Source organism: Enhydra lutris, unplaced genomic scaffold, assembly GCF_002288905.1.
Source record: "Enhydra lutris kenyoni isolate GAN:26980312 unplaced genomic scaffold, ASM228890v2 scaffoldscaffold12, whole genome shotgun sequence".
NCBI classification, from domain to species: Eukaryota; Metazoa; Chordata; class Mammalia; order Carnivora; family Mustelidae; genus Enhydra; species Enhydra lutris.
Window position 1 is genome coordinate 32,614,357 of NW_019154096.1, and position 14,432 is coordinate 32,628,788.

The 14,432-nt window shown below is 56.2% G+C and overlaps 1 protein-coding gene across 1 annotated transcript in view; it reads right to left on the minus strand.

Moving 5' to 3' along the window:
- Positions 1-14,432, minus strand: part of LOC111145305 (zinc finger CCHC-type containing 24) — a 58,309-nt gene that overhangs the window by 7,372 nt on the left and 36,505 nt on the right. Inside the window, exon 3 of the mRNA XM_022500143.1 lies at positions 761-925. Coding sequence (XP_022355851.1) covers positions 761-925 — 165 coding nt within the window. The remainder of the gene's footprint in view (positions 1-760; positions 926-14,432) is intronic.

Genomic DNA, 14,432 nt, shown 5'->3' on the forward strand with positions numbered 1-14,432 from the left:
ATCAGAAGAGTCATCTCAAAATAAAGCAGAAAGCTCTATTGCTTGTGGGTTTCGAGTGGCCCCCAAGGCTGGGAAGCACCCCGTTCAGCTTCCCACGCCATTCCTCTTGTTCAGTTCTCCTGATACTTCACTGAGGTTTGGGCCTTGAGTATTGAAGCCCATAAGGCCACAAGGCATTTGCACCTGCTGTATGGTCTTCTTGAGATTGCTGTCCCCCACTTGTGACAGGTCTGGCTTCCTCCCATCCTTCGGGTCCCAGAGTAAACAGACCTCCTCTTTGCAGCCTGCAGTGAGTGGATCCTCCCTGGGACGAGCTGCCTCACCACGTCTGCCACCCCCCGACCCTCCAACATGTCCATATACACCTTGGCCACCAGCCCCACGTGTGGTGCCTGGAACACTGGAGCTGCGGGTGAGCAAATGAAGGAGACGTGTTTTCCGCAGCACGCTGTTGCCCCCGCATTCCCGCTCAGCCCGCAGCAGCACCCCGAGCTCATTAGTTTCAGAACTCGCCTGCGTCTGCAGTCTCAGGGTCTTGCTGAACTCGCCCCTTTAACCTCCTTCCCTTCCCAGGGAAGTGGTGACCTCTCACTCCCATTTCAGAGGAGACCGACAAAGGGCCAGCTTGGAGAGGTCTGGTCTCATCCTTGTCATATGCAGGTGTAAGCTGAGGCCCAATAACGATCCAGGTCAGCCCCCAGGCCCTCATGAGAGCCCCTCTGGCCACCACCTCCTTCCCCCCAAGCCCCGCCCCGCTCACCTGCTTATGCGGATACACGTTGATGTGGCACTTAATGCACTCCTGCCCCATGTTGGCCCACGAGTTCCCGCTCATCCATTTTCTCTTGCACTTGGGACACTTGTACTCGCCGAAACAGCGCTTTTTGCCCTGGTACGGGGTCAGACCCTCGCCTTTGGGGCGAGCCTAGAGGACAGGAAGCAAACACAGGGCATTGGGGCCCACCAGGCCAAAATGATGTCCCTACAGAATCCCCACAGTCTTCCCTGTGCAGGCAGAGGGTAAGGCACTTTACACCCCACCCAGAGAATGCCAAGGCCACCCCCAGAGCGTGCGCGCACACAGAGACACACACACACACACACACACACGGGAATCCCAAGGCTAGGAGACCCACACAGGGAGTCAGAGAACAGGAGGTGGTGGGCGATTCACATCTTTTCTAGATTTCAGGGAACAAAGTACGAGACCATGGCCAGGAATGACTTCTCTGACTCACAGCATAAAAAGGCAGCTAGCAGTTCCATGCACCTGCACACAGGTGATCTCTGGCATGCCCTGTCCCCTCTGGAGGTGTGGTCTGCATGGTCGTTGGTGAGACAACAGGGGCACAAGTATGCAATCTGGGGTACAGCAAAGGGGTGTCTCCCCTCCCCCGGGGCTCGGCCACCGGCTCCCCTCCTGGAGGCCACCTCCCTTTCCTTCCCACCAGCCCGGAGGTGGGCTCTGCATTTACAGACCCACGCAGCACACACAGACACACATGCATCCTTGTCCCTCGCTCCATGGGCACACCAGGCATTGGTTCTGTGCCTTCCCTGTTTCACTTCATAATCTAGCTCGGGCATATTATTATTATTATAAGATACATAATGGTATATCTTCTTCCCGAATCAGGACACACAGTCCTACTGACTCGTGTTTAATGGCTGTACCGGTGTGGAGTCTCCAGGAGCTCCAGGGTCTGCCCAGTGCCATTACAGAGCTTCCGGGTTGGTGTACAGACAACCCTATGATGAATAATTGTGTGGGTGTGTGGGGGGTGGGTGTCACATTTTGCACATGGGAGAGGACATTTGCGGGACAGATGCTCGGAAGCAAAACTGTGGGGTACGTGCACTTTCAATTGTGAAAGGTAATGACGAGTTAGTCCCAGCTTCCACCGCACCACAATGCAGGGGCACCAACTTAACGTCCTATCTCCTTGCTGGAAGTTTCCGCCGTCGCCCATCTAAGAGGTAGAAAATCTTCTCAGAGTGGCTTTGATGTGTATGTCTTTTATCACGAACAACAGAGAATTCCCCACGCATTTAAGAACCGTCGTGTTTCCTTTGCTGAGTCTTGGTGTATGTCCTTGGTGATCTTTATTTTCTGCTGGGGTTTGTTATTTTTGTTGTTGATTTGTAACTGCACTTCATCTGTTGAAGAGACTGGTTCTCTCCTGCATGGTGTTTCTTTTCCTTTTTGTTTTAAACAGCTTTAGCGAGATAGGACTTATAAACCCCACATTTCAACCGTGTAAGGTATACAATTCAATGGGTTTCAGGATACTCACCAAGTCTAACAACCATCACTACAAGCAAAGTTTAGAACATTCTGTCATACTCCCCCGAAAGAAACCCTGTATCCATTAACAGTCACTCGACAGAATATCTCCACCGTCTCACCTTCCCCAGCCCTGGGCAGCCACCAGTCTATAGATTTCTCTGTTGTAACTAGTCCATCCAGAAGAGTCATACAATAATTGTCCTGTGGGGCCTGGCTTCTGTCTGTGTAATGCTTTTTTTTTTTTTTTTTTTAAGATTTTATTCATTTATTTGACAGTGATCACAAGTAGGCAGAGAGGCAGGCGGTGGTTGGGGGGAGCAGGCTCCCTGCTGAGCAGAGAGCCCAATGCGGGGCTCGATCCCGGGACCCTGAAATCATGACCCAAGCCGAAGGCAGAGGCCCAACCCACTGAGCCACCCAGGCACCCCCGTGTAATGCTTTAAACCTCCATCCAGGGAGTAGCACCTATCAGTACTTTATTCCATTTTGTTGCCAAATGACATCTCATCACACGGCTAGGCCGTGTTTTATCTACTTGGTCATTAGATGACAGGCATGTGGGTTTTTTCTAATCTTTGGCTATTATGAATAATACTGCTATGAACACTTGTGTACAAGCAGCACAGTGTTTTATAAAGTTGGATTCGTTACCCCAGTGTTTGAAAACGGAAGATGTCATCTAGAACTATGACCACATTGCTCCAGAAATCTCAGTGGTGACCATCAGCTGGGGCCAAGGAGGGTCCTCTCCATTCCGACCAGTGGCTCCCTGCACTGACATCGTATCTTCGGGGCTTGCACGCTCCGGGTCTGAGACAGGCTTAAACACAGGTTCTATGTCGGCACTCTTCAAAGTGTGGGTCCTAGACTGTGTCCGTGGCATTCCCTGGGAGCTTGTTAGAAATGCAGACTCTCAGACCTCACCTTACATCTACTGAATTAGAATCTGCATTGTAACGAGAGCCTCCGGGAACCCATGTGTCATTATGCTTACTACAAGGTGATCTGTTTCTACAGTAATGTTCCTCTGGGTAATTGCCCATGTACGAAGGAGTGCATAAAGGCTAAGCACACAGACTTTGGATCCCAATCCTAGCTTTGTGATCTTGGGCAAGTTACTTCACAAGAATAATGACAGGAACTACCATATAAGACTGTTCTGAGGATTAACTGAGATAATACGCAGGAAACACTTAGAACAGTGCCCGATACATAAAACAGCGGTGTTAGTTATTATTACAATTTACGAACACAGAACAACAGCAGCACACAACGTGATCATTGCTACCTCTGGGAATCATGTCTTATTCCCGGGAGCCAGTACCACCACTTGGTGACAGCCTACTAGAATTTCAAGCAAAACACTAAAAAGGGACATCTGTGCTGAGTATGTGAATCTAAATCTAGAAAGTGACAAGAATATTGTCCTGATCTCTTGGGCCTGCAGCCGAATGTCTTTTGGATCTTTCTTGGCCTTCCTGCCAGCCATGATATCCTGGGGAGGAGGTTCAGTCTCAGCGCTAAGACAGGGCTGGCTCTCGGCACTGGCAGGTCAGGGAGAGAGGCTGGTCATGCCAAGCGGAGCCCTCAGCGTCCAGGCTCCAGGCGCACTGCAGTGCAGGAGTCAACTTATGCCTCGGAAGGCACTTTGAGCTCTGTTGGTCTCAAGCAAGTGGGTGTGCGGTAAGCCCTCTAACCCCTCCCAGGGCTACCTTTCCTACCTGGTGCCTGGAATGTCAACATCTAAGCCACTCTAGATCCAGTGGCCCCCCTTCCTCATAATCCTGAAAGAAGTACTATGTGAACTCTTTCCCTAGTGTCTCCATTCTCCAAGGCACCTCCATTCAAAAGGAAATGACAGGTAGGCCTGGGGTGACTCAGTGACTCACCAGGGGTTAGGATTTGAGACCCCTTGACTGAAAGGGGACTGCTTGATTCCGAAACGGATAGGCCCTGCAGCTGGGGCAAAGGGCGGTGGAGGGGGGGGGTGTCAGAGGGAGGGGGCACCCAGCCGAGTGACGATCCCTGGCAGGGCTGACAATTTGGTTCCCAAAGGGTTTCTGCTTCAGAGACGAGCAGGAAGGAAACCCCCACGAAAAAGATGATACAGAGTGTGCACCAGAAACAGAAGCCGGCAAATGAGAGGCAGGAGTGAGGGGAGGGTGGGGAAGCAACACCACGCGGTGTAATTAGAAAACCAGCCGTTCTGGAGCCATCCATCAGGGAGTGTGAACTGCTGGGCAGGGCCCAGGGACGGGGGCCCCAGCCTCCTGCAGGACCAGAGGTCCTCAGCACACTGTTCCCACCCTGGGAGGGCCCTGCTCTGACACCCCCGTGCTTGGAACGTGACCCACAGCACAGAAGTCACAGTCAGATGCCAGTGACGGCCTTCCGCCTCTGCCCGGGACAATCTGGGGGACCCTCCATCAGTTACTCAACCTCTCTGTGCCTTGGTTTCCTCATCTGGAAACCTGGGAGGATGGAAGGGGCCCGCCCTTCTGCGAGGCTGGAAGGGTGGGAGGCATTCATGCCGCTGAAGGGTTGGCTGGCTGGCTGGGCATTGCAAGCGCTCCCTGGTCACATCAGCAAGGTGATTTTCTGCTGGAGCTGGTAGCCGCTGCGTTCTGGGTGAGGCAGAGGCTGGGGCTGAGATCAGGAGGTGGAAATCATGGGAGGAAAGCTCCAAAGATGGGAGGGGGCCTGGATGGAGGGTGGGCTTGCTATCCCCAGGGTCCGGGGAGGTGGCAGGCAAAAAAACGGACTGCGTTAGGTGTCTTCACCTTCTAGAATTTTCAGAAAGGAACCAAGAAAGAGAGAGGAAGGCCACGGAAGCTCTGCAGGGGGCTGCTAGCAGAGAACAGAGGGAAGAGCGAGGGCAAACGCTTATGAGGCACCACCACGGCCTGTCAGCCTCCCACTCAGCTCTTCCCATAATCCTGTGGGGTAAGGAATATCATCAACCCATTTAACAGATGGTGAAACGGAGGCATGGGGCAGGGCCAGGACTTGCCGAAGAGCTTCCAGCTTCCGGCGTGTGAGGCTTTGCCACAAGGCTACCCTGGGCTTCCTTTTGCTGTCACCCTTAAGTGATCCCCACCATGAAGCTGAAACCCCCAGCCCCTCTGCTCAGCCCAGCCTGGTGGCTTTTGCACCCCTGCGGGCAGAGGGGAGAAGTGACCCGCAGGGTAGGGGTGAAGAGGCAGATGATGCAGGGAGGGAAAGACGGGCCAGCGGGCAGCTCTCTCAGCCCAGCAGCGAGAAGCCGGAGCCGCTTCCTGGAAGGACTTATCCCAACACTGTTTATGCTTACAGAGGAAGGCAGGGCTAAAGGGAGGAGGAATTTTTGATGGAACAAAGGCTCCTCTACCCCCCACACTTTCCCCCTGCCTCCTCCCAGAAAGGCCGGCCTCTTCTCATAAACTTCAACATGAAACAGACGCTGAATGCCCAGCGCGCTGCAGGGGCGGCCGCCCGCCCTGGCTGGGAAGGGTGCCAGGTCTGACCTGCTCTCTTGACCCGGGCCCCTGCCACATACCCCTCTGGGGAATCACATCAGCCAGCAACCCCGGGCAAAACTCAGTGGCGCTCAGACACCACCCCTTGTAGCACAGACAGGGCCTCTGGGGGCCAGAGAGGCAAGGCAACTTGCTCAAGAACACACAGCAGGCCACGGACTGAGCTGAGAGATGGGGCTGGGTCCTCAGACTTCTACACCATGGCTAGAATCCCTGCATGGGGCAGCCTGGGAAGTGGACGGTCATGGCTGCTGTGGGGGAGGGGAAAGGAGCTGGGCCTAGGAGCCACAAGAGCAAAGCTGGGCAGGTTGTGGGAGGAGCCATCCAGGGAAGCCTGGGAAGAGAGGCGGATGATGCTGACATTATCTGGGCACTTTCTCAGAATGGCTCCAGGTTTTTTTCCCAACAGTTCATGCGATTTCTTAGGGTTGATGGTAAGATGGTGAGCTCCCTGTCACTAGGGGTATGCAAGCAGGGGGCTGGGTAAACAACTATCAGGAAGGCTGCCGAGGGGGCCTCTGTCTTGGTCAGGTTATTCTGAGGACACTTCCCCCTCTGTAGTACTCCAGCTCTTGCAGAGGAAAGCCGACCAGCAGGTGTGGAGAGGGGGTCCTCTCAGACACTGCTGGGGGTAGGGCTGAACAGGTGTATTTCCTACTAGATTCTCAGAGCACGACTAGGCAACAAGCGTTTACACTTTTTAGAAATGTCCATTCCCCCAGCAAATCTATTTCCGGGCAACCATCCTAAGGAACTGATCAGAGTTGGGGACCAACAGGGTGCTCAAGAATGTTCATCACGGGGGCGCTGGGTGGCTCAGTGGGTTAAAGCCACTGCCTTTGGCTCAGGTCATAATCCCAGGGTCCTGGGATCGAGCCCCGCATCAGGCTCTCTGCTCAGCAAGGAGCCTGCTTCCTCCTCTCTCTCTGCCTGCCTCTCTGCCTACTCTGTCTGTCAAATAGAAAAAAAAAATCTTAAAAAAAAAAAAAAAAAAGAATGTTCATCACAGCATGGTTTATGACGTGCAAAACTAGAACGTTCTAAATACCAACACCAGTGCTCTGGCTCCCTCAGTGATGTTACACTCATTGGATGAGTGACAGCGAACCGTTAAAATACTCATGAGGAATTTTTTTAAGGGTTTGGGAAAATGTTTATACAGAAAGCAGGACAAGTGATAGGCTATAAACGACTCCCTAAAGTAAAACCGTAAAAAGGAAAAGTGGGCATGAAAAAGGCTGTAAGGAAAAAGGTCAGAAGTGTTCAGAGGTTGCTTTTAGGAGACAGTATTCTCTGTTCTAATTAATGAATTGTCTTTAAGGAGTAGGTATGACTTTGATGGAGAGGAAGATGATGGCTCATCAGCCAACTCCCTGGCCTGCCAGCCCCTCCTGCCCACGAGGGGGCGCCCTACGCTTTCCCACGGAGGTGGCAGCCCATGGAGATGGCAACTCTGTCCATACTTGCCCCCGCTTTGCCCCTGCAGGTGCATCCACTGGGGCCTGTGTGCTGGACACTGGCCGACCTCTGGATGCTGGTCTTCCTGTCGGAAGAGCTGCCCTGCCCCCAGCCACGGAGCAGACTTCCCACCTCCTAGATCCTACCCACTCCCTCAACTGAGGACAGCTGGGAAGTATCCACACCTGTCACATGACATAAGAGCTTGACTAGTCATTCTGCCAGTCCATTTCCCTGCCCCTGCTTCCTGGAGTCCCACCCAGAGTAAGCCTTGAGGGTGAAGCTTGCTCTTCCCTCGGCCCCTTTTTAGATAGAGTCCCTTTGGCAGCAGGAAGACATCGTCACCTTGGTAACTTGTGGCAGAGAATCCCGGGGACCCAGTGCCCAGGAGAGGGCAGCAGGGTGGGACTGCGGAGGCTCATGTCATGTCAGGACTCCATGCCAGGTTCTGCCCCAGGATACACGGCCTCTGCTCTCGGGATCTAGGGTTCTGGCTGTGCCCCAGCCACACCCCAACCCTGGCCACACCACCCCTGCCTGCCTGGGAGGGCAGCCTGCAGCTCACCAAGCTCTGCGACGGAGGAATGGCCACACTCCTCACAGGTCTTGCCAGGGCCAGGCTCTCTTGGTATTCTTACAAACACCACCGCCTCGTGCGTTAGGCCTGGTCTGTCCCAGTCTTCAGAAAAGAACACTGAGGCAAAAAGAGGTTAAAAGGACTTGCCCAAGGCCACATTGCCAGCAAGAGGAAGAGTCTGGATTTGAACTGAGGCCACCTGACTCGAGCCCACTCTCTCCATTGCCCTGCCAGGCTGACACAAAGATGAGAAACCCACCCGGCCATAACGCGGAGAAACAGGGATCAGCTGGTACCATCACGCACGGGTCCTGGCACACTGGGTGCCCTTGGGGGCCTCCCTTCCCCCCGCTGGGCCTCAGATTCCCCATCTCCAGAATGAGAGTGGCACTGACTGCTGGACCTGCTGGACAGGGTCACTTTTCTCTCCGGGCCCCGTAAGTCAACGTGCATCTTGGCAGCCCCACTCCCGCTCCCCTGTCTCCCGTGGGGCGCGAGTCCAGCCCACGGTGCGTTCAGCGGAGAGGCAAGGCCGCAGCCGGGAGCAGCAGGGGAAGGAAATAGGGACCAGATGGGCTCCTTGCCGGCTCCCCATCCCACCCTGTCTGCCTGCTCTGCTGCAGCTGGGTGCCTGAGGAGCTCTGGGACCAAAGTCAAGAGAGGAAGAGCCCTGGGTTTAGGGAGTTTGAGATGCTCTTCCACAAGGAGGCCCTGTCATAGTCCCAGGACCATTTGTGCAGCTGTGCTGGCCCTTCCTGGATAGTTCAAGAGGGTTCTGGGGACTCTTTCTGGATGTTAGGGGTCCTTCCTGGAGGAGGCACTGCCCCACTTCTGGATGCTCCTCTTCCGACCCCCCTCCTTCCTCAGGCTTACCCTTTTGCCCTCCCTGCTGTGTGGACCAACATGGGTTGAACAGGGGCTGTGGCCAGAGGCCCAGGTTTGGGCCCTTGCTCGCCCTCACTCATCACCAGTTTCTTCACCTGCAAGCGAGGGGGCTGTTCGAGAGGATCTGGGACACCGACATTTAATGAGCGCCTACTATGTGTCAGCCGCTTCCCAACCACAGCCTCCGCATTTGACAGAAGAACAAACTGAGGCCCAGAGAGGCCAAGCAACAGGTGCCAGATCCCACAGCCATGGAGTCAAGACTTGAACCCAATCGGCTAGCTCCAAAGCAATCCTTCCCTCCTTATGCACAGCCTCTCCACGGAATAGCTATGAGAAAACCAGAGCACAAGCCTGTTTCTAGGAACATGACCCCACCTCTGACCCTGGACCCTGCCTCAATCACTCATTCATTCAAATAACAGCTATGGACTACCTAGTCTGCACCAGGCCGGGTGCATATTCCGGGAAGACAGATGAGGAATGTTCTCACAGTGAGGCCTTCCAAAGGGCTCAGTCCCGTGACCCATTGTCCAGCTGCGGCCTACACCAGTCACGAACACGGTCAACCACACACTTCTAGCTCTGGCCCAAGTGAGACTCACACCTGTAGAAACACTCTTGCACCCATATCCTCAGGCAGAGTCTACACGTCCCCCTCCCAGGCGACAGGCATGGAGCCTGTGCATGACACTTGAGATGATCTCTAATCGATGCAACAGCCCTACAAAATCAGGACTCTTAACCCTAATGACAGAGAAGGAAACTGAGGCTTGGGAAGGGGCAGTGACTTTGTCCTAAGTGACATAATTAGTAGGCAGTGGCACCAGGTTCTGGGCTCAAGTCTGTCCCGTGCTGAGACCCACTCTTTTCCTTCCCTGCCTTGGGGACCTCCAAAGACTCCCACACTCACATGTCCACACACATGGCCCGTGGAGGCAGGCAGGAGGGCCGCCTCGGTGTCTGCAGCTGCAGGGTCCACGGAGACCCCAAGCAGGGATCAGAGGGACAGGTGGGCTGGGCTGGGCAGCCTGCAGGCTGCTGGGAGGGAGGAAGGACGCTCCAAGAGGCCACCCTGGGTTTCCTCTGGAGCCTCAAGGGCCCCCTTGTCTGAGCACAAGCGTCCTGGCTGCCTCCCTCCGGCCCCCTCCCCTTTTCTGGGTTCCTGCCGCAGCCCAGCATGGGCCCAGAAAGCCCAGCCTCCTGTCACCCCTCCCGCCCCGTTCCCAGCCCAAAGCCGCAGCAAAAATGCCATCCTGATTCCACAACACTAGGGTTTGTCAAAGTGCCGGGAACAATGGAAGCTTTCACAGTGCCAGGAAAAGGTCTCAGGAAAACCCTGGGGAGGGGGCACGGAGTGGGGGTGTGGAGAGGAGGGAAGAGCCCAGAGAGAGGGGAAAACAAGGAGGGGGGGGCGGTGGTATGGCAGAGAGAGGCAGGGCAAGGGGAGGCAGAGACATCAGTTACAAAGGACAGGGAGGGTGAGGTGGGGTGGGAGCCAAGAGCCCCTGTTCGGGACAGGGCAGTAAGACAGGGCAGTCTGGGAGAGGAGGACCAGGGAGTGACAGGACGAGGTTAGAGAAGGCGGGAAGCGAGCTACAAGGGAAAGCGGAAACGGACACACGGAGACCAAGGAGCCCCTCCAGGCACCCCACCCATGCCCCCACATGCCTCTAGCTCCCTTCCTGTGCCCCAAGGAGCCCTGGTGACAGCAGGGCAGAAACCCCTCTCTCCAACCCCACCCCGAGGCCAGGCAACGTGAAGCCTTTCAGGGCTAAACTTTTTGGAAAGCAAAGACTTTTGAATCACATGAACAACCCCTCCCTGAGTTATCTGTTTCCTGCTTCTGGCCTTCCTCCACTAGCAAACCGCATGGATCAGAACTCAGGGGCGGGGAGGGGAAGAGGGGCCAGTCCGAAGGGGCGAAAAACATCCGAATCATAGCGATTGCAAAAGATGTGGATTTTCCTCTCCTCGTGCGCCTGCGGGGAATGGCGGCCCACACCGCGGCCGCTGCAGGAGATGGATGGAAGACTCACAACCAGCCTGCGGTCGGCCCATAGCTGGATGCTACTGAGTCTGAAAACCGCTGGTTCCGATTAGGCCTCCCGGTCCCCGCACATCCCCGTTTGGGTGGCCCATCTGACTGTGCCCCCCCCTTCCCCCACTGCAGACACAACCTGGGGTCAGCAGGGCAGCCTCCCCAGCGTATTTTAATGAGCATCGCAGCCTTGGACAGCGCCCCACCCCCAACTGCAGGACTGAGGCAAAAACACCTTAGGCATTTGAGCCCCTTCCCCACGGGACCCAGATGACCTTCTTACCTTAGTGCCAGCCAGCTACTCCCCCTCCTACAAAACCTACACTCGAGGACAGCAAAATCACTTTCTGCAAGTGCTGTGTCCTCCTCCCCACCCCCACCCCTGCCCCAGGCCTCTGCTCTTGCTGTTTCCGATGCCCTAAACATTTCTCTACCTGGGGAATGCCCCTGCATCCTTCAAGGCCAAGCTCAAAGGACACGCCCTCTGGCCTCCCCCATCCCAGACAGAGTTAACTGCCTGCCTGAGGACTCAGTTCTGAGTCCCAGGCTCCTGCGCTAGCTGAGAACTCTCCCACTGCCTCCCCCAGAGAAGGCCCCAGCTCCCCAAACTCCCAGGGGACTGTGTGGTCTGCACCACTTGCTTGGCTGCGGGTCATGTCCTGCCCTGACCCTGCCTCCAGCATGCCGGAGATGATACAGCATACCGGAGACTGCATCCCGAATTTAACCATTTCTGCCTTCTTGTTTCTCACCCATCTGTATGTGTGCGGTGGGGACGGGGAGCCCTCTGTATCTCCCGCTTCCCTCGGAGTCCCAGGCGGGGCTCGGAGCACGTGGGCTCTAAGGGCACACAGGCACGGGCAGTGCCCATGATGGGTGAAGTGTGAGGGCCAGGGCTGAAGTCATGCTGGCACGAGGGGGCAATGCTGGGTCCCAATGTGGGCTCTTCCGCTCACAGGACGCCCCTCCTGGGATGCACTGACCACTCTGGAGGGCCACCTCGGGCTGGCAACACTGTTTCCCCAGGCTGGGTGGTACCCAGCTCCACATCTGAGGCCATCCCTGGCCAGGCCAAGCCACATGTGACCAGCCCAGCCCCACCTGCTGGAGGAAAGCTCTGCGCTAATCCTAGGGGCACTGCTGGGGACAGGAAGGTTGCAGTAGGGTATCTAGTGGTGATCTTCACCTGGGATGAGGCTTTGGTACAAGGGCCAAAGCCTTAGGAGGAGGGGACAGGGGAACTCAGCTCAAAATAGCGATGGGGGAAGGGTGTGGAGGGTGGCCCAGAGCCAGAAAAGAAATCTGATCTGTCCTGGTCGGTAAAACCCTGAAGTCAGCAGTTTGGGGCCACTCTGGCAAGAGCCAGTGCTGGGGCTCCACGGCTGCCTGGAGGGAGGCTGCAGGCCCGACCTCCAGCCTCAGCTCTGCCCTCACACCAGTCCCTCCTCTCTCTGGGCTTCCAGCTCCTCGGGCCTCAGAGGGGTGGAAAGAGAGGCAAGCCGTCCGCCTCTGAGAAACTTCCACGGGTGAGTGCTGGAGCCTGAGTCGCTCAGGGACCACAGCCACCGCAGACAGCAAAGGACTGTGCTGAACGTCCACTGCCCACCAGCACCGGCCACATTCCTGGCCTGCAGGAGGCTTCACTGTGACCCCGTTTCCAGATGAAGAAACGGAGGCCCAGAGAGGTTTTGTCACCTGTCCAAGGCTATCCAAGCAAGTAAAAGGCAGGCCTTGAAATCTAGTCTTGTTGGCTGTTGTCCAATTCCCTCATTGCCAGGTGAGGTCCTGAAGGCCATGGACTGGTTTCGAGGCCACCTGTGGCAACTGTGTTTGGGCAGAGCAGAGGTTCAGAGGCTCCCATGGGCCAGCCCAGCTAACCACCGGCTTTTCCTGTGGTTCCACGGTGTGAGACGGAAACCAGAGAACAGGCTGTGGGCAGGGGGGTGGGTGTGCATACGGACATGTGATGCTTATGGGGGCCTTTCATGGCCACTGCCACAGCACAAACCTACCTGTGCTCTTCCCTTTCCGGGCGGGGACCTAGCAGAGGAGGAGCTGCCCTTATGGTTCACGAGGAGACAGAAGCCTCCCATTTCTCACCTCCATAGCCCAGACTGCTGTGGACCTCACTTCTTCACCCGCGGACTACACACATCTGCAAAACCATCCCTTCCCCACTGTCCCCAGGGCAAGAGTGCTCAGCGCAGCATGGCTCCGGAGGAGCTCTGCTTCATGTCCCCAGATGCTCCATTCCCCTCCCTGGGCCCCAGGGTCCCCGCCATAAAACCCTCACAGGTCCTGCCTGTGTGCAGTGTAACCTCCACCAGCCATTCCCTCTTCATTCTGATCCCTACAGGTGAGAGATCCAAGGCACAGCAAGATGGGGAGATTTGCCTGATGTCATACAGCCAGGAAGCAGTAGATCCAAACCCAGGCCTGGACGACTCCCACAGCACCATGTGCCTCCCAGAGGGTCTCCACTCTGATTTTGGGAGGTGTCCTTGCCCTTGCCCATGGCAGCTGCATATGAGGAAAGAGAGTGTGTGCCCATCACTGCGGCGGGTTGGGGGTTCCTGGCTAGCGGTACTCGTTCTCACATTCCCCTCTGTGCACACCAGTCTTTCTGTCCGGCCTACCTTGTCTCCCCACCCGATCCAGAGGAAGCTTCCTTGCCCACTTTCCTTGCCCACTCCTGCCTGCAGGGACCTTTCTGGTCTCTGCACCCCAGGGGGGCTCGTCTCGTCACTCTGGGCCACGACCCCTGGGCAGCATGACGGCCCACTTCATACCTGTGAGGGCAAGCAGTGCCCTCGCCACCCCTAGCCTGGGTGCGGGCCCCTCTGCTGGGCTTCTGAGCCAGATCCTTTAGAGTGCTGACGTGGCGGCATGAGCCAGACGACCCAGCCCTCACGAGTGTCCTTGCCAGAAGAGTGGTGTGGGAACCTGGCTGACCGGTGCTCAGTGTCTCGCTTAATCAGCACCGTGGGAGGAATATCAACCCATTTTCCTTACCAGGGATCTAAGGCTCATTTCCAGGGCCACACAGCTGAGAAGTCTGCATTCCATTTCCCTGACTCAAGATCCACACACTCCTAATCCTAGAGTACAGGTTGTTTCTCGGGCTTGGGCCTGCATCCGAACCATCTAGCGGGGCAGGGGGGTCGGGGTGGGGTTCCTTATAATATAGGCTGCTGGTCCCATCCCTACAGTTTCGGAACCAGTAGGTCCGGGATGGTTTTTGTATCTCTCACAAGCTCCTTGTGCTGCTGGTGCTGCCGGTGCTGTAGCCCAGGGACACACTGTGCAAACCATGGCTCTAGATGATATTAAAGTAGGTGTGTCGCTCAGACACTGTCTTCTCTGCCCCACCCCCCTCCCCACATGCCCTTTCTGTGCCCTGGAAACTGAGGCACCCAGAAGGCAAATGAGTAGCCCCAGCCATATAGCAAGTGAAGGTCAGAGCCAGGAGTGGAGCACAGGGCTCCTTACCCCAGGAGCTGGGCTGACGGCGGGGACAGTGAGGCTGCCGGGCTGGAGCCCCGAGACAGCCTGCGGTGGGAGGAAGGGCCATCTCTTTGAAAGCAGGACTGGCGCTGGTGGAGGTGGCGGCGGGGTGCTGGGGGAGGGCTGGCCTGGCGCTCCTGGCTCAGCCCCAAACCTGTGACTCCT